General features: G+C 43.7%; 1 protein-coding gene across 3 annotated transcripts in view; it reads right to left on the reverse strand.

The window, feature by feature from the left end:
• The window catches only part of FAM149B1 (family with sequence similarity 149 member B1), a 41,404-nt gene that overhangs the window by 3,194 nt on the left and 17,374 nt on the right, over positions 1–20,836 (reverse strand). For 2 of the 3 annotated variants that reach the window (XM_082267358.1, XM_082267359.1), the window contains exons 9-13: positions 19,704–19,837; positions 15,694–15,747; positions 14,429–14,541; positions 5,274–5,498; positions 4,458–4,578 (exon numbers count right to left, since the gene is read on the reverse strand). In XM_082267358.1, coding sequence (XP_082123484.1) covers positions 4,458–4,578; positions 5,274–5,498; positions 14,429–14,541; positions 15,694–15,747; positions 19,704–19,837 — 647 coding nt within the window. The remainder of the gene's footprint in view (positions 1–4,457; positions 4,579–5,273; positions 5,499–14,428; positions 14,542–15,693; positions 15,748–19,703; positions 19,838–20,836) is intronic. The other variant, XM_082267360.1, reaches the window with a different exon arrangement.

Genomic DNA, 20,836 nt, shown 5'->3' on the forward strand with positions numbered 1-20,836 from the left:
CTCTGTTTGTGAGTGGCAATTTTTATGTTATAATAATAAAGCCAATATAGAGGATAATGCGCTAGATCGGTGCGCCCTTCTTTGTGTTTTTTTGTTTGCAGTACTTTTGGACTACCCCAGTCCTTAAGGGCAAAAGACCTTAGCCATCCGAGACGCCAATGTGAGTCCTGTAGGAAGAGTGGTCGGGGAGCTTGAATTTTGAGCGTAGGAGAAAGGAGTTTCATACACCACATCGTTTTGGAGTGCTCAGGACAGTCTTCTATTTAAAATGTAACCCTAACCAAAACTTTCCCTGTTTTAAAGTAGGGAATGATTACAACCACTGTTCGATTTTTACTGCTATGTAGGGCTCTGTTAGAAAGATTTATCCTCAATTACTGTCACAGTGGGTTACACCTTACAGAAAGTAAGGCAAAAATCAGCAATGGGGACACAGGCAGCAATACAAAACTGACAGGGGATCCAGACTTTTCTAAAAAGTAATAAGCAAGTTTTCTTACGTCTTAGTAATTATATTACAGGTGTGTAAGGCTTAAACTTCCATCCATATCTGACATTTGCTTGTGTCTAAAAATCCCAAGTCAAGTATGGGAAGTTTTTTTTTTTTCGAATCGCACTTACCTAGGTGGATTCAGCATCGGTCCCTCGCTGGCTCCAAGGGTGAGAACCAAGCGATCAAATGCCGCTGATTGCTTGGTTCTCAGAGCTCCCTGAGAAAAGAGTCGGTGACTGTCAGTCACTGGCTCTTTGCTCTGTCCAACACCTCTCCTGCGCCGCTCACTGGTTGGCTGGGCTGTTGAGCGGGCAGGAGCGGCCAGCTCAGGCTCTCAGCAGCTTGCTGAGAGGCTGAGCCCGGTGTCTGTCCAGGCATGTGGGTGGATCCCGATCATATGGTCACGATCTTTCTCAAGCCTGGACCGGCTCTGTGATGTCAGGCGACAGCAGGCTTCAGACCGCTGTCTGCTAAACATGGGTCACAGGAGTGCAGATCAAACAGCACTCCTGTAATCCACAGGAGAAGTACAGCCAAACTAGCTTTGGCTGTACTTCTCTTTTAAAGCAGCACTAACGTTCCGCTGTTTGCTACGTTCAGACAGTTCTTCTTTTGCATAAGAGACATGCAATAAAATACACTTATCTGCCTCTTTGCAGTGTCCCCAAGCATGTAAACTGATCTGCGCAGCTCAGCTTAGCTTACAGCAGCTTTGCTGATCCCTGTGTGTCAGAATGATGGCCGCCTACATATGTGCAGGAGTGGCTTCATCATGTGCTGACCAATGAAGCTGGCTAATAAAAACCAGCACACGGGAAAAGATTCCGGTGAGGGACAGGACTGCTGGAGGAAAGGTAAGTATAAACTGCCTTTACTGCTCCTTTAAAAAATGGAACTAATTTTCAGACATGCCAGTTGAGATTCCCAAACACATCCGTTCCCTTATATTTTTCATTCTCCTGGCGGCAAAAATGACTATAGCGCTTGCTTGGAAGACGCCTGGACTCAATATATTGCAGGTGAAACATAAAATGTCGTGGATTATGCTTAATGAGAAGTTGGCTAGCATTCGTTTGGATAGGCAACATGGGTTTGACCGCGTGTGGAACCCCTGAATTGCATATTTGCAGGCTCCGTAGTAGCGGTCCATCCGATAGGGGGTCCGGTGCGGGAGGACATAGGATTACATTACTTTACATTGCTTTTGTTCTGGTCTTTATTATTTTTTCTTATGTTCGTTTTTCTTCCTTTTCTTTCTCTGCCCATCGTGGTGTGGGCTGTTCTCCTTTCTTTCCTTTGTTTGCTTGCTCTCTTGGGCGTCTGGCTGCAGGAGAGATGCTATCTGCTCTGATTGCGGAGCTCTAGTTTAGGTTCCCAAATATGGTCTGGGTTGATATATTATTGGCCATTGGAGGGAGCCCATTGGTTTCTTCTTTTAGGGGGGGGGGGTTGGGGGAGGCTACGCCCTTTCGTGGACATAGTTTGTGCCCATTAGGGGTGTCTGGGGTGGGGTGGGGCCTCTGCTCACCGGTTTGTTCTCCGGCTTGGTAGGTCCTTTGGACTCTAGCTGTACCTCCTTTTGAAGAACCTCAGTTTTGGGACTTGGTATATCATAACGGCAAATATCTTAATATTGGTCTCTTTGTTGTCATGATTCATAAAGAGTCATGGTTCATATACTGACAAGCACTGTTGTGGTGCGTGGTACTTTTCTGTATGCTACCCCTTTTCTATGTTTTACTATTTTGCGGTTTTGTTAAAACTCAATAAAAACTATTGAATACTAAAAAATGGAACTAAACCCATCAATTTAACCCAAAACAGTTACATTTACATTTAAGGCATGTTGTAAATAACTGTCACCGTTGCTTGTGCTCTTAACCAAACGGTTAGGCCATGAAATGGCTGATGTCATAGCTGATCACATGTGCAGCACAATAGCAACTGCAGATCAAACATGGGCTAAAGTGGCGGCTTTCTTTCCTGTAAAGGATAAGTATGTTACGTTCCACTTTAAAGAAATCCAAATTGTTGTACTTCCAGCTTAAAAGACCAATCTTTGTACAACCTCAGCTATATGACATAACACCTACTTCATGGTACTGTCAACATTCTGTAGCTTTTTACAGTGTGTTTAGTGTGAGATCCATGAAGGCATTTGAGGATTATCCTCAATGTGTGAGCGCAAGAAGCACACCATCATAAACACACGCTAGAGATATAATGCAGAATTCACAATAGGTTTTATAGGAATAACCTACACAGCATATTCCCAGCTCTCAATTCTTAAACAGCTCCTGAAATACACAAAGAAAAAAAAGACACTTGGCAATAACCATTTTAGCTAAAACGTAACAATATGCTGAAGCAAATCATTGCAGTAAGGCTCTGTTTACATCTAGGCGTTTTTGGGTGATTTTCTGCTCTAAGCTTCAGCTCTTAAAAAAAAGCAAGACAAACACCATTCATTTCAATGGCCCCTGTTCACATCTGAGCAATCTGTCACCCATTTTTTTCATTGGTCACTGGTCAACCTAAAAGTGCCTGCACAAAAACGCCCGGAAAACTGCATGTAAAAATAGCAATGCCTAGATGTGAACGTAGCCTTAATGTTCAGTTTTGTGTCAGGATCAGTCTCACGACTGCTGCATTCATTCAACTTCTTGGACATGATGTATGACTGCAATAAAACATACTGTGCCCTAAAAAGTGACAACTGAAACCGATCAGTGAACTGGCAATGCCATACAGCAAACACTCCAACTATGACACAATCTTCACTTGATTTACTTTACTATGAGACATCTGCAGCAACAATTCAGATAACACCTTACAGGGTCTCTGGTAGTTAACTTCCTGAAATATTCTGGGAAGGCTGTCCACAAGGTTTAGGAGCGTGTCTATGGGAATGTTTGATCATTCTTCCAGAAGCGCATTAGTGAGGTCAGGCACTGATGTTGGACTAGAAGGCCTGGCTTGCAGTCTCCGCTCTAATTTATCCCAAAGGTGTGCTATCGGGGTGAGGTCAGGACTCTGTGCAGGCCAGTCAATTTCCTCCACCCAAAACTAGCTCAACCATGTTTTTATGAACCTTGCTTTGTCCACTGGTGCGCAGTCATGTTGGAACAGGAAGGGGCCATCCCCAAACTGTTCCCACAAAGTTGAGAGCATGAAATGGTCCAAAATGTCTAGTTATGCTGACGCCTTAAGAATTTCCTTCACTGGAACTAAGGGGCCAAGCCCAACCCCTGAAAAACAACCCCACACCATAATCCCCCCTCCACCAAATGATTTGGACCACAAAGCAAGGTCCATAAAGACATGGATGAGTGAGTTTGGGGTAGAGGAACTTGACTTGCCTGCACATAGTCCTAACCTTAACCCAATAGAACACCTTTGGGAGGAATTAGAGTGGAGACTGCAGGCCTTCTCGCCCTTGTCAGTGCCTGACCTCACAAATGCGCTTCTGGAAGAATGGTCAAACATTCCCATAGGCACACCCCTAAACCTTGTGGACAGCCTTCCCAGAAGAGTTGAAGCTGTTATAGCTGCAAAGGGTGGGCCAACTCAATATTGAACCCTACGGACTAAGACTGGGATGCCATTAAAGTTCATGTGCGTGTAAAGGCAGGCGTCCTGATACTTTTGACAATAACGTGTATTTAAAAATGTAATGACAATATGAAGTATTCAGTTGAGATGCCTTTCTCCAATAAGAATAATATTTGTCTTTTATTATAATTTAAATTCTTAATTCCCACAATCCACAAAGTTGCCCATCCTAAAACACTCAACAGGCAAAGTGGATCTCCCAAGTAGCACCTAATAGTCCATTGAGCAATACAAGTAGCATAACTTTAGGGTTTATCTCTACTGCTCATGGTAAAAGTAGCATGGCGTGTATAAATATTAGGTATCCCTTTGACTGTAGAATGGACCAAATATACATTTCTTTATTGTTTACCGTTTGTCTCTGTGATCCAGGCAAGTAGTGGTATTCTGTATCTGAGGTACCAATAGGTGGGAGAAGATTATTTCGATTGAATGGAACTGGGGAGCAGGGCAGCTGGTCATTTGCAGTCTGACTGTCCTCAACAAAACATAAGACATTTGTTTTAACTATAAGTTCAACTAATATTTTCATCCAATTAATTTAGGAATAGGATTAGTTATATAATATTCTACACCAAAAAAGCAATAACTACATTACGAAAGAAAAAACGTATAGGGCCTATTCACACCACTGTGAGTAACGCACCTTATATACATTAGCTGCACTCTGTGCCATTCATTGCAAATGGCACCCCAATGAACCTTAATAGTGCACCACACCACATTGTAACACATTAGTGCATGTTGCAATGTGCTAGCAAAAATGCAGCTTCTCCAATTATTGTTATACAAGATTTAAATAGCGCCCACAGTTTGCACAGTGCTTTACAATATAAGGGAGACAGCACAATTACAATACAGGATTAGGAAGACTCTGTTAATGGAGCTTACATTTTAAAAGAGAGGGGAAGGTGGTACAAACTGTAACAGCTGTGGGGGATGAGCTGCTTGAAGGTGGTCTACATACAGTTATTAGGTTAGCTATAATAATAAAGGGTTCTTTTAAGGTAAGGTCCCTGGTCTGAGAGGTAAGTCTGGCTATAGGAGGTCTAAACTGTGAGAGATTATTCTGCTACTTGCCATAAAGCAAAAATGGAAATACAGTAGTACAGAAAAAAAGGCAACTAATGCAACTCGGACAGCAGATCCCAGTAACCTGAATACGTACAGCCGTGTTCCCCTGATGACTTCTTCCATTTTTGGTGTCCCAGACCTGGAATTATTAGGATTATTATTGATTGGGTGAAGAGTTCGTGGAGGGTTACGCCGTCTTGCTGAAGGGACGTTATGAGACAATGAAGAGGTACTGTGTTCCAGTGGTCGGCCTGGCCGGGGTTTCCCAGAGATTACAGCAGCAGAAGTGGGTCTAATGTTTGGCTTGTCATCAGAATCTCTATAAAAAGGACAAATAAATCAGGATTACAACAAGCACGTCTACAATGCATTCACATACTGTGCATAAAAAGTGTGTGATTTTAGGTACATTTTTCATACAAAAGTATTAATATGATTGTTTTCACTATGTAGCTTATTAAGTAGGTATGCCAGTAAGTTCCCCCTCCCCCATCAGAATACACTGATCAGAGTTGCAACCATTGGTTTTATGCACAGATCGAATGCTGGATTTCCAGCAGGACCGTTTGACAGAAGTTGGCTGTTAGACCAGCTTCTGTTGGACAGACAGCAGTACACACATACCAAACATACAAAGTGATGATGTGTTTGTAAGAGTCAACAAATGAATAAAGTCCACAAATGTGCAAAAAAGAAGGTGATGCTTCTCAGGATGACTCCAAGAGAAAGGACAAGCAGACACAAAGGCTCCCCAAACGTCCAGTGAAAGTAAGAAGTAGCAGCTTCCCAAATGTTATTGGCTTTCAAATTAATTAAAAGCCAGAAAATGCTTTTAGGGGATAAACCCACAAATGAATCCACACTAATTGGAACAGCCTCAGACACCCTTGGCTCCTTGACTCGATTTTCAATATGGGGGCACATTTAAGAGATATAATACAAATATACTACAACACATTACATTATTTACGATTTTTTTTTTTTTTTTTAAAGCCCGGATACAGTCCCTACTACCACAAATTATGCATTCCAGTTTCTCGCATTTTGGGAAATCGCAGGGGTCAGCACAGCCGGAGTGCAATGGCTGAGCCTCGCCCTGGGAGAACCACCTTCATGATCATGGTATCTCCCCTGCCACTTATGCCCCGTACACACGTACCGATTGTCGGCCGTAAAGATTCGGCCGACGACCGATCGGCCGATTGTAGGCTTGTTAGTATGATGCTTCCGACAGCCGACAGCGCATTTTCGGCCGAACAGAATCTGTCGTGCAAGCATTAAAATTTTTGTTGGCCAACACCAGAACAGCCGATTGTTCGCCAGTCAGTACAGATTTCGGCCGACAGACAGCCGATTAGCAAGACTGGGCATGCTCAGAAAAAAGACAAGGGAAGTTAACCATCACATGACATCACTTCTGCAGTCGGCTGTTGTTGGCCGACAAAATTCGTGTGCAGTCTTTTGCAGTTTTCAACAGACACGACAGCCCTGGACAAAAGACGGCCGATCGTTCGGCCGACGATCGGTACGTGTGTACGAGGCATAAGTATCACTTCCGATTTTGTATTCTGTCGTATGAGAATTTTTGTAACTTTAGTAACCTCTCTATTTTCAAAATGCGACTAGCATATGCAAAAAAAAAAAAAACGGACGATCGGTCATCAGATTTTCAGATCGTGTGTACGGGCTATTAATATTTATTATTTTACCTTTTGTTTTTTTCTTTGGACAGAGAGGATTATGTTTGCACACTGTTTATTTTTGTTTCATTTTATGTTGTTTTAGTTTGGCAACATTGTATTTTTTTTTTGTTTGGATCTGGATACATTGTATTCTCACATTCTTTCAGAGCTCTGAGCTTACATTGGGTGTTTCTCATCACCGAATAGAATTTTTACATATCTTTGAGGTTGTTTGTAGCACAGCAGCTTGGAGTCAGGGTTTATATATTGATTCCATACATACAGCATCAATAATTAATCTATCCAGTGGTGGCTTGCGCGCACTGCTGAATGGCTGCTTGAGCCGATAGCTCTCTGGGACCGGCCGGGATATCGTTAGATAGCGGGGACTTATCGATCGCCACAGCGCTGCCAATTACCTCCTCCGACAGCCCGAAGCCCTGGGACAATGTCCAACAGAAAACGGAAAGAAAATCGGGGCCCCAAGAAGCTCATGGCCTTCTTCTCCAGGCCGGCCTCACAAGCAGGAAGGATCCAAGATGGCGCCGCCGCGCCAGCAGGCCGCAACGATCCGGCGGCGTATACAGATCTCCCTGATGCAGACCCCACATCATCGGCAGATGGACCCCCACCTCCTTCTCCTCCGGATTCCGCCACAGCGACGCCGATCTCGGGGAGCCCTGCCAAAACGAGGATGCAGATGGATGACCATGGCAGCTCAGGATCCACAGTGAGTAACAGCCTTTACTCCATTCATTCCCTGTCATCCCTGCAGTCCTCCATATCGGCTTTCCCTACTACGGGGCAACCTGTCATGGACACAACCCTAAAGAGCATGCTTATTTCTTTTCAGTCCTCATTGATGACTAACCTGTCCTCTATCATGGATAGATTTGCACTGGAAATGAAGAGTGTGGGGAGCAGGGTGCAATACATGGAACAAAGGATGGAGGATTGTACAGATACTATTAACGATCTTGTGGATGCATATACTGAGCAGAAAGAGGACAATATCTGGATCAAAAACAAGCTGGCAGATCTAGAAGATCGTTCTCGCCGCAATAATGTTAAAATACGTGGCGTTCCTGAGGATGTTCCTCCAGCAGAGTTGCAGCAATATGCAACCACCCTGTTCTCCTCTCTAGTGCCTGCATTAACCCCTATTGAGCTCACCATTGACGGGATACATAGACTGCCTAAACCCAAGTTTCTAGAAGCCTCAGTCCCCAGGGATGTTCTCTTACGAGTTCATTTTTATCCTGCAAAAGAGCAAATCCTGCAAGCGTCCCGAGCACTGGGCACTCTCCCAGCCCCCTATTCGCAAATACAATTGTTCGCTGATTTATCCCAGCACACGCTGCAACAACGCAGGCAGCTTAAAACACTTACCAAGGCCCTGGCGAACCACAAAGTTACATATAAATGGCGCCACCCAGCTACCCTTCTGGTCACGTACAATGGGATACCTCACACTATTTCCACGATGGAAGGAGGGATGAAACTGCTCCATTCCTGGGGTATTATCCCCCTACCCACCGAGGGGCCCTCCAGATTTTCCACATCGAAACCCCGCCTCCATCCCAGGGGCATCAGCATAACAGCTCCAGGCAAAGGTTCACACCATGACCTTACCGAGTTCCCCATACTGAGCTACACATGGCCCGGCCGGCTCACTTTTGAATGTTTTCTGTGCCCTTGCACCTTAGTTTCCGCCAGAGGCGGATTTACCCCCCGTTTATATCAGCAAGCCTGACCCAGGATAACACTTGCTGAATTTCACCTGTTACCAGTTTGTCATTTTTGAACACAAGCTCACATTTTTTCCACTTGTTCTGTTGTTTTCTCTCCCTACGTGTTTTATTGCAGAGTAGAGACATCTTCCATCCTCATCTGAACATATCGGAAGTTCCTGCTGGTCATTTCATCTGAGACCTTCTCTATCATCACCAGATACCTCAGAGATACCGCACCTCAGTGAGACCCGACAGATTTCTGCTTCTTTCCTGGACCGCAAAAGGCTCGCATCCAAATAGATAGCCATCTCTACATAGGCATTGGGGCCTTCAGGTACTGTCAATCCTCTGGAGATCTCCCTCTCCACACAGCATGCTCACTGGTGCTTTTCTCACACTGACGTCATATTGCAACCTCATCACTTACCATGTCCATTAACATAGTGTCATTGAATGTGCGTGGTCTGAACCACCCTGCCAAAAGGTCATCTTTATGGGCTTCGGCCTCATCTCTGAAGGGAGACATACTTTGTATTCAAGAAACCCATTTCGCACAGGATGCTACACCGAAGTGCACTCATAAAAATTATCCATTCATGTACCTTGCATCTTGCAAGAAAAAGAGGAAGGGTGTTCTTATTGCTGTCAGGGACTCCATAGACTTCCACCACCATGCCGACATCCTTGACCCCAAGGGTAGATACATCATACTTCAATGCACACTATTGGGCAGGCGTTTCACCATCGTGAACCTGTATGCCCCGAATCAACACCAACTTTCGTTCATTAGATCAGTTGTGGCCAAAGCTAAAGCCCTTGATTTTGGGAATCTCCTTTTATGTGGTGATTTTAATCTCACGCCCGACAGCAACATGGACTCAACGGCCAAACCTAAACGTCATAATGCTTCTCTGTCAAAATATCTTTGGTCTCAGGAACTGTATGATGTGTGGAGGTGCTGTCATGCGACAGGGAAGGACTTTTCGTTCCTATCCCCGCGTCACGGCACATACTCACGTATAGATTTGTGTATAACAGACAAAAAAGTATTGGAATATGTATCCTCGGTGGAACTTCACACTGCTACCTGGTCTGACCACTCCCCATTAACTGCCACGCTGACCCTAGGTCAGCATGCCCACTCTCCATTTGTTTGGAGACTGCATAATCATCTATTGAAAAATCCGACCTACTCGTCGGAAGTGCAACAACACTTACAGAATTACTTGTCGGATAATTTACTGGATGACTCAGACCCGCTGGTAATGTGGAATGCCCACAAGGCAGTTTTAAGGGGGGTACTTATGCAAATAGGAGCCAGGGAGAGGAGAAGGAGGTCGCAACGTCTGAACGATTTGACTAAACAACTTTCTTCCCTTGATTCCCAAAACCAGCAAAACCCCTCAGGGTACCTCACCAATAGAATTTTCTCACTTAGGCAGGAAATACGAACCATGCTTTTAGAAAAGTATAGCGACACCCTTAAGAAATGGAAAACGAATTCTTACTCCACTGGGCAAAAGGCTTCTAAAGCCATGGCCCTTCGGATTAAAGGACAGAGGATTAAAGCTAGAATACCATTCATTCACCACCCCCACTCTAAAGAAAAGCTACTCAAGCCCAATCTTATCGCTAACGCATTTAGCGCGTACTATGAAACCCTCTACAATATCCAAGCTGATCCAGATAGTCACCAACCTTGTCCAGCGGATATTACCGCCTTTCTCGGATCTATAGATCTTCCCACTGTACCCCCCGACAAATTGTCGGTCCTCAATCAGCCATTCACTGAATTTGAAATTGGTACAGCAATTTCATCCCTTCCCAACCTGAAATCCCCAGGCCCAGACGGGTACACGGCGGAATATTATAAACAATTCTCTCATCTACTCACGCCACTATTGGCTAAAATATTCAATTCTGCTGCTACCTCCTCCTCCTTCCCAAAGGAAATGCTTAGCGCCATGATAGTAACTTTACCTAAGCCTGGGAAAGAACCCACTCAGCCACAAAATTTTAGGCCAATCTCACTCCTGAACATTGATGCAAAACTATACGCTAAAATTATTGCTACACAGTTACTTCATATCCTCCCGACAATTATTCACAAAGACCAATCGGGTTTTACTAAGGGTCGCCAAGCATCTGACGCAACTAGGAGGGTTATTAATGCCATTCACCACGCTCGGAACAACGGAACGCCTTCTCTGCTCCTGTCTTTGGATGCAGAGAAGGCGTTCGACAGGGTCCACTGGGGCTTTTTATCGGCAGTCCTACGCAAATTTGGATTTCATGGCTTCCTGTATAGCGCCATAATGGCCCTGTACTCGAATCCTTCGGCAATGGTGCGCACACCAGAGGCGATCTCCACCCCTTTTACAATCACCAACGGTACTAGGCAAGGGTGCCCGCTATCGCCCCTAATATTTAATATGGTTATGGAACCCTTAGCTGAACACATTCGATCAAACTCTCGTATATCGGGGATTGATGTAGCAGGTATCCAACATAAAATAAGTCTATTTGCAGACGATGTTATCCTCATGATCGCTAATCCTACTAGCTCCCTGCCTGAAATCCAAAAGATCCTGAAATGGTTTGGGGAAGTATCCATGTACAAGGTCAATGAAACCAAATCGCATATTCTTAATGTTGGTGTGGATGCTTCTACCAGTGCACTGTTACAACATCACTTCCCTTACTCGTGGGCAGAACACACTATCACATACCTAGGTATTAAGCTAACGGCGAACCCGAAAACACTCTTCCTACATAACTACATTCCAGCTCGTGACCGACTCCAAACTGACCTTAAACAATTGCAGTCTCATTGTTTCTCATGGCTAGGGAGGCTAGCAGCGTTTAAGATGATGTACCTTCCACAACTACTTTATGTTTTCCGGACAGTGACGATCCCAGTACCAAAAACATTTTTTCGCTCAGTACAATCCCTTATCTCCTCTTATATTTGGCAAGGTAGAAGACCCAGATGCGCTCATGTAAGAATCATTAAACATCGATCTCGGGGGGGGGCTGGAATGGTGGATATTTACGACTACTATTTAGCCTCTGTCCTGACCCAACTCCGTGAGTGGTTTGATCCCTCATCTCATACTTTATGGAGGACTATGGAGGCATCTTACTGTATCAGGTCAGATCTCCCAGCATGGCTGTTAGCTACGTCCCTGGGGGCAAAAATTCCTTCCCACTTTCCTCCCCCTATGGTGGCTTCGGCTACCGCTTGGAAAATATTAGTCTCCCAAAACGACATGGGCCTAGGCACTGTAGACCTTCCAATTCCTCTGTCGGCCCTCCATTCATTAATGCCGGATTCCTGTTTCACATCATGGCAATCCCGAGGCATAACTAGTATAAATGATCTCTATGAAAATTGTATAGCTATCCCTTTCCCCGTACTGCAAGCTAAATATCACCTTCCCGATACTGACTTCTTCCTACACCTTAGAACGCGACATTTCTTGTCTTCTATTTCACGATGGCCATTAAAAGTCCAGACGCAGGCTTGGAAATTTCTTTCCTCTGAATCACCCCCCAAGGTCAAGGGCATCACTACTTTCTACAATATTCTCCAACAAAAAACGGTCTTCTCCAAGTCACTCCCCCACGTTCAGTGGGAGAGGGACTTGGGGATGGAATTCACGGACAAACAATGGACAGATGCACTGAGATTAATATACTCGACGACTTGTAATTCCAACCTTTGGGAACTTACTCTGAAACTATCACTTCGTCGGTATCTTACACCAGACAGGATTAGTAAATTTGACGTGAATAATGACGGTAAATGTTGGCGAGCATGTGGAGGAGTAGGTACTCTATTCCACATCTTCTAGCAATGTCCCCATATACAACCTTTTTGGCAGGCCACCTTTTCATCAGACGTTACTAACACTCGTGTCAACCCAGACCGGGAATGGCCCTCCTCTCCATAGGAGGCGAGCACCTACACTATGATCTACGACACACTGTGACCCACTGCTTACTTGCAGCGAGACTACTCATAGCCAGGTCTTGGAAACAGGCAGAGACACCACCACTCAAAGGAGTGATTGACATGGTTTCTACCAATTTCTCTTACGAGAGGTCATTATCCCTGAAAAACCATTCTGCTGCCCGTATGACTAGGCTTTGGCAACCTTGGATTTCGTGGCTTAATAGATCTTAAACCTGCCCCGACTCTACTGAAGTGTTGTGAGTCTACCAGGCCAGGCCCTGGCGTCCCGGGCTTGGACACAGTTTGGATCCCGATAGGGGTGTCCTTTCCTGGGTCGTGGGGGTCTCGGAGGAGGTTGATCTAACAAAGGGGTATACTTTTACTATGTTATGCTTTTGACGACATATAGTGGCAGTTAGGATGATTTTCACTTTGTAAGGTATCTGGTTCCCATAGCAGTAGAACTATGAACACAGGTCTCAGGCATGTGACTATGTTTCTACTCATCGTTATTCATTCAACTAATGTTGTGTTTACTTATGTTATTTGACACAGTATTGTCTGCAATTTTTGTTCACCTTTGGGGATTGTATCCCCTTGTTGTCAATATTTCTGTATTGAAACTTTAATAAAAAGATTTATATAAAAAAAATAATTAATCTATCCAGAGCAAATGCATACTGCAATACCACCTCGCAAGCTGCAGGATAGTTTGAGTGTGTTAAGAAATATGCATGTATAATACGCTTCTAATAAAAGTGTGTGTAAAGTTAAAAAAAAAAAAACATTTTTAAAGTTTTGGTGGACCATTGTCTCCGGTTCAGAAAGTGATGGGGAATGCAAAATTAAGAGTCTTCCCAGGAACAGCATAGAGGAAATCTTCCAATAAGGACACCTGTTCTGGTGACAACTAAAGCCTTGCACACAGCATAGGTCGGAGCCGCTGTACTAACAATCTGATGTTAGTACAGTGATCTCCTCTGCTGTTCTATTGTGTTCTGAAAGGCAGATGGCTCCCCACCAGAACACTCTGGTCAGTGCTCTCAGCCATTGGCTAAGAGTGGTGACCGGGAGTCGGTTGGCAGACCTTTTTCGGTCATGCCCCTTCGACAGAAGGTGAATGGCTGCAGTACACACGGGCCAAATGTCAGCCCATTTCTAATACACCGGCCGATGCCATCCGACATTCGGCCCCTGAGTACAGGGCTTTAGAGGGAATCTCCCTTCAGAGGAATTTGTTATTAAAGTGATACTAAAGTCTTGTTTTTTTTTTTTAATTTAAACAAACATATTATACTTACCTCCTCTGTGTAGTTGGTTTTGCACAGAGAAGCCCGGATCCTCCTCTTCTCAGGTCCCTCTTTGGTGCCCCTGGTCCCTGCCTGCCTCCCTCCAGCTTGCTTTTGGGGCAGCCGAGCCGCAGCTCCCCGTGTCCATTCAGACATGGAGCCGTGATCCGGCCCCAACCACTCTCTCCTCATTGGCTCACTAAATTTGATTGACAGCAGCAGGAGCCAATGGCACTTCGCTGCCGTCTCAGCCAATGAGAAGGGAGAGTCTCAGGCAGACACTCCGGCAACATCCCTGGACAGAGATGGGGCTCGAGTAAATATTAGAGGGGCTGAGGAGAGCTGATGCACACAGAAGGCTTTTTATCGTAATGCATAAAATGCATTAAGATAAAAAAAACCTTCTGACTTTACAACCACTTTAATTCCTACTGTGTCTCTGGGACAGGATCTAAAGAAAAATCCCTCTTCACTCTATCCAAAACTAAAAACAAAATAATGACTCTAGTTATACTTTACCATTATTATCTTTTAACAATGGCTAAAACGAAAACGTGTAAACACAATTATAAAATGATGATCAGACTCACAGAACTTTGTCCATAAGATGGAGATTCCTTTGCTGTAAAGGGATTCCATGAATCATCATTAGTTCATTCAGGTTACGCTGATTCGTGATGCTGCCCCCTTGAGAACGATTGGCCTGCAATTCATAGCATGTTATTATTCTTACAGTCTAGACATCACAGGGGCTGCTATAGTTGGAATATGCAAAGATGAGCATTAAATCAGGGATATTTTTTAAATTTGTCAGCAGCACACCAAGATATCATTTCTATTTTTTTTTTTTTTTTTTGGAATGGTCTGTGCAGAAAGAGAGCCTGAACTACAGCATTTCAGACAGATACTCGTCGTGGGCATGACCAAGAACGCGTCATCCAAACTGCACAGACCAAAAACGAAAAAAAACGTAATTTGGAATTGTAGTCTAGTGTGCTGATAACATTTCAAGTGGCGTGGTTAGATATAAAGGAGTGCTGTCTACGACTGTGGTGGGGTACAGTGTGAAGTACATGTTTTCAGTTATCAGGACAGATTGTGCCAGTGGGTTTTTAAAACATGCAACCACAATGTCCAGCAAAAGCCTTATAATGAACATGATATGCTTTAATGATTATATCACTCGTCATCAGATTTAAAGTGTTGCTAAACCCAGCACCCTTCATTCACTATATCTGGTCTCCCATACTACACAGAACATGGAAATGCAATAGTTTTAGTAAATATAAACTGCGAAATACCTTTTTTCATCAGCAATATATAGCAGTCTTGTGACTTCTATCAGTGTCCGGCTGAGCACTGGTTAAAGCTTGTAGGAGGAGTTTTCATTCTCCTCTGACTGTCCTTTGTGGCTGCATGAACCCTGACTTTCTCTCTGGACAGTGCCGATTGGCCCTGTGCTGATTACATGCATTCTCCAAAAAAAAAAAGAAAGACTGGTAATACACACCAAATTGAGCATGTGCAGAGTGTCCCCAAGGCTCTGTTCTATCAGTAGATAGATTGGGGATGGTAAAAGAAGGGGAGGATAAGAGGAGACAGGATCAAACAGCCCTAATACACAATGCAGAGGATTAACTCCTTCAGTTCCACAGTGAGTATAACAAGCATGATTTACTGCATATACAGACTGTTATGGGTTTAGTAACACTTTAAATGATTTTCTCAATTTAATGAAAGATATTATTTCCATAATCGAGTAATGATCCTTTACATTTTGTTCCCTGAACATGAAAGAAGTAGAAGCAGCACTAACCACATGAGATTAAAGAAAGTTTTTTTATGAAATACATACGTGGGAGGATTTCTCTTTCTTTTTTTTCCTGTAGACACGGCCGCACTTTAAGCACTAGCACATTTAGGAGCCCAAAGCAGAGATAGCAGGCAGAAAGAGAACAGAACACAATGAACTTAGAGAAAACCCAGAAAGAAGCACAAGTCTAGAGAAGGCAGAACAGGAGCAAATACGGCAGAAATCCTCACAGTAATGGCAAGAAAAGTATAGCCATTCTTTTCCTACAAGCTACGTTAGGGGCACTTTATTGAATGCATTTTCATTGAATATCATACAGAGAGTCTACAGTGTAAATAAACCTCCTTTTATCATATTTTCAACCAAAAATTAATATGGGAATATTATTGTGTATATGAACACCTGTGTAAATAAATTGGCAGTAAATAATGTGTCCAGTGGTGTAAAGAAGTGAATAGACCAATAAATCTTTACAAAATATACCACAAACTCGTATAAAAAACATATACTGTGCCAAATAACAATAAATCAGTGAATGCAGTGCAAAACAGTCCCAACAGGGCTGAAAAAACAAACATACAGTCCAAAATCAATATTCCAGGCTGGATTCTATGGATGTGTTTCTTGCTGACAGTGTAGCCTCCACCAAAATCAAGGTCACCCAGTGATATAGGCTGCTTACCAGATGGGGTGAACCCCTAAGTTATAAGGGGTCATACGGGCCTTTGTAATCATACACGAATGCCAGGTTGAAATATATAAATTCCTCAAGAGTCAGCCAGCCAGTTATTCAATGGACCACCAAAAATTATAAACCTCTCCAAGGTTGCTCCAATCAAACATATAGGATGAAAGAAAAAGCCTCCATGGTGAAGTATGGTCAAACAGGAAAATTTTTAATAAAGAATAAAACTTACAAACGATTTCTTGTAGCGGAGCATAAAGGAACAAACAAATGTGCCGATTTGCCGGGTGAACACACTTCCACGATGCGTTCCACTGGGAGGCCGGAAGTGGCGTATGCAAACAAACGTTCCGACGCGTTTCGTCAGCACGCAGCTGACGTCTTCAAAGGGTCATGAGCCCTGTTGGGACTGTTTTGCACTACATTCACTGATTTATTGTTATTTGGCACAGTATATGTTTTTGATATGAGTTTGTGGTATATTTTGTAAAGATTTATTGGTCTATTCACTTCTTTACACCACTGGACACATTATTTACTGTCAATTTATTTACACAGGTGTTCATATACACAATAATATTCCCATATTAATTTTTGGTTGAGCGCAACTATTATATTTTATTATATAATTTTGTCACATATATTACGTTTTTACGTTCACGTTGGAGCTCCCATATATTTACACAGACACACGACACACCTTTTTTGCAAATTATTTATCACTTATCACGGTCCTTTGCGCGGGATTGGTGGTGCCTAACACCACTTTTTTCTTCACTTCCTCTGATATGCTTTAAACTATATTGGCGAATTCACTTGGTGGCTATTCCTGAATGAAAATGGATTATCAGATGGCAAAATATGACCCCCCTCCCCTTACCCACATACATGACTCCCTTTGATAATTCTGAACCCTGTGTACATACATCCACACACCACATTGTCCCTTTCCCCACATAGCAAGCTGCTTGCTGTGGGTGCACTCGGCAGGAGCCCCATCTAGATCCAGCGATGTTGCACAAGAGCCTTGACTGTACAGGACTCTCCCTCCACACTGGCTGAGACAGCAGGGGTGCACCATTGGCTCCAGCTGCTGTCAATCAAATTCAGTGAGCGGACAGGGCCAAGCTGCGGCTCGGTGTCTAAATGGACACACAGAGCAGTGGCTCGGCTCAGGTGCCCCCATAGCAAGCTGCTTGCTGTGGGTGCACTCGGCAGGAGGTAGGAGCCAGGAGCCAGGAGCGCTGGTGAGGGACCCGAGAAGAGGAGGATCTGGGCTGCATAGAGCAGGGAAGTAGAATATGTTTGTTATTTTTATACAAAAAAAAAGAAACGAGACTTTAATATGACTTTCAGCTTGTTCATTAAAACCTGAAAGTTGATTGGTTTCTATGCAGAACTGCACCAGATTTTGTACTCTCTTGTTTTAGTAAATATCCCCCAGACTGTCTGCGTCCAGGGCAGATCCCTTACAGGTGATGGCTGCATGAGCGAATACATGCAAGCACCCACGATTAGCTGCGGGAGCAGGCAACCTCCCTTTGCTTTCAATAGGGCTGCCTCCCACCCCTAACCACCAGGAACCCCTAGTGGGGGTTCTCGCATGTAATCAGTGTTCTACAGGTATCATAAAGGGGTTATATTCTCCATACAGAGGTTTTTCAGCTTGCAGAGAAAAAATAAAAGTACAGAACAAATAAAGGTAGGGCCATTAGTTGTGGATAATGTGTGATGCAGAAACCTGTCAGAGCCAGTTCACATTTGTGCGGCTGCGGCGTTCGCATGTAATGTCGGAGCGCACTGCTCCTTCATTACATGCGATCGGCTGTGCAGTGCGAGTTTAGCCATACACTTTGTATGGCTAAATTCGCACCGCACCCGCAGCAAACACGCACAGGACCCTTTTTGGCAGCCGCATCAGGATCGGATCGCACAGCGGCTCACACTTGTGCGATCCGATCCTGTGCGAACTGCAAGATCGCACTGCGATATGCGATCAAACTGGGGGTGTCGTTAAGATTACATTGACACCCCCATGCGTATCGCATATGGCAGTGTGAACTGCCGGGGGTGCATTTGCGATGCGGGAACAGGCTGCGGATTCGCAGCCTTCCCGCATCGCATGAGCCCCGGTTCACACTTATGCGATGCGGGAAGGCTGCGAATCCGCAGCCTGTTCCCGCATCGCAAACGCACCCCCGGCAGTTCCCACTGCCATATGCGATACGCTGGGTGTGTCAATGTAATCTTAACGACACCCCCAGGTCGATCGCATATCGCAGTCCGATCTTGCAGTTCGCACAGGAACCGCTGTGCGATCCGATCCTGATGCGGCTGCCAAAAAGGGTCCTGTGCGTGTTTGCTGCGGGTGCGGTGCGAATTTAGCCATACAAAGTGTATGGCTAAACTCGCACCGCACAGCCGATCGCATGTAATGAAGGAGCAGTGCGCTTCGACATTACATGCGAACGCCGCAGCCGCACAAATGTGAACCGGCTCTGTGAACCGGGGCTCAAGGTTTCTATTCTGATAAATCATATATTGTACATCTGAGTAGGTTTCAGGACCACAATCACCAACAAAGAACAATGTATTATGGTATCTGTATGTGGTCAATGCATCAAATCATAGTAATCAGTACACAAATTATGCCTGGATTTGTGTTTTTGTGCACATTCAAACTCAGACTCAGCTGTCCTGCAAACATAACGAGGACAGGAGTTGGGGCAAAAGAGAACACTTGCAATAGTGCTTACAGCAGTTACCTTTTAAGCTGGCCAAAAAAAGTGTAGTTTTTTCTCATTCTACCAGTAGGCTGAAAAAATAAAAAAAAAAGCTATACAGATACCCCCTGCATGACCGAGGTGAATAGAGGAATCCCCCCGCCGGGAAATTGTAATCTGTCAGAATACACTGATCAGTGGCTGTAACCGCTGATTGACAAAGGTTGTCTGGCATGTCCGTTTGACAGAAGTTGATCAAAATTATTGACGAGAAGGGACGGCCACACACTGATCAAAATGTACCCGTCTATGGCCCGCTTTACACAGATGTGTTTCAGCAACTGTCAAAGCACCTCTGGCAGTGTCATTGTTAGATCCTACCCCTGTCACTTTTGCTGGACAGCTCAGACTGCAAGTAAATATGGAGAAAATATAGATTAAAGCATATGCAATTAAAAACTACTGAATACTATCACTGCAAATATTAACCTCACACAGTTAACAGACCATAATCATTTTAGAGATAGCATTGCTTTTTTTAAAAATGCTGCAATTATTTTCAATTTGAGGAAGGAATACAGCCACCAATTTCAGCAGCTGGGTGTAAAGGTATAATTATCATGTCATTGCGGGATTACTCTTACCACATTGGGGGAGATGGCATGAATTTTGGAGTGTGGAACAGGAGGTAGAACCAATGGAAGACGCTGGAGAGGAGTATACGGATTAAGAGACTCCACTCTCGTGGTTTTAATTGCTATGTCATGTCTGTCATCATCTGCAAAATAATATAAACATATATAGTTATCATCAAATCACCAAGCAATTAAGGCTATTTGCATATAAATGACTTTTAGATGCAGTAGTGAAAGCTGAACCTAAATGGATGAGTATACTTATATTATTATATATTGATATTATTATAAAATCTCCATGTTATGCAAGCTCAGGATATTTGGTTGATTTCATATCTATGGACTAGGACTAAGATCAGAACAAGACTAAGCTCTTCCCTAATCATAAACCATTAATTCAGATTAAGAATACTTTATTAATCCCAAAGGGAAATTTTTGAGTCATCATATAAATTATATAAATGATGATTTTTATACTGCACTGTACTCTGTGTAAGCTGCAAGAAGAAGGCAGTATCATTTTAGCTAAGGCACTATCGCCACCTGCTGGACAGATAAGTAATATTATTATTTTTTTTTTTTTACAGGCTGCCTCTACCTTTTGTTTTCTAGTGACAGAGTCACTTTAAACACTTTATGTCCATAGAACATGGACTGAATTTGTTAAAATAAGAAGCCAAGAGTTTGGTATCATTTTTTTACAGCTGGTGATCGACTGTTCAGTAAAAGTGATCTCTGCAGCCCAGGCTTTCCCATTTCTCCTGGTAGCCAGAGACTGTGGTATACGGCTGGGATAGCTAGATGCAGAGGAGATCAAGAAACATCCATTCCGCGATCTCCTCTGTGACGAATGAACCTGGAATTAACAATGATTTCAGAGTTGTTATTCCCTGGCAGCTACAGCTAGGGAAGCAGATAATCAATCCAAATACCTGACCTCCTCTAAGAGAAGAGGAGAACGGATGACCAAATGAGTAACACAAAGTAATGTGCTGGGGTTATTAAATTGCATTTATTAAGAATAATAAAAGATCATATTAAACTGCCTCATAAATCTCATGAGGGGCTACAATACAACACAGCCTTGGCGGATTTTTAGCAAGCCACTGATACAAATGGCCCTGAGTATGGAACAAACAAAG

This window comes from Pelophylax lessonae (genome assembly GCF_965119305.1).
Source record: "Pelophylax lessonae genome assembly, chromosome: 9".
Taxonomy (NCBI): Eukaryota; Metazoa; Chordata; class Amphibia; order Anura; family Ranidae; genus Pelophylax; species Pelophylax lessonae.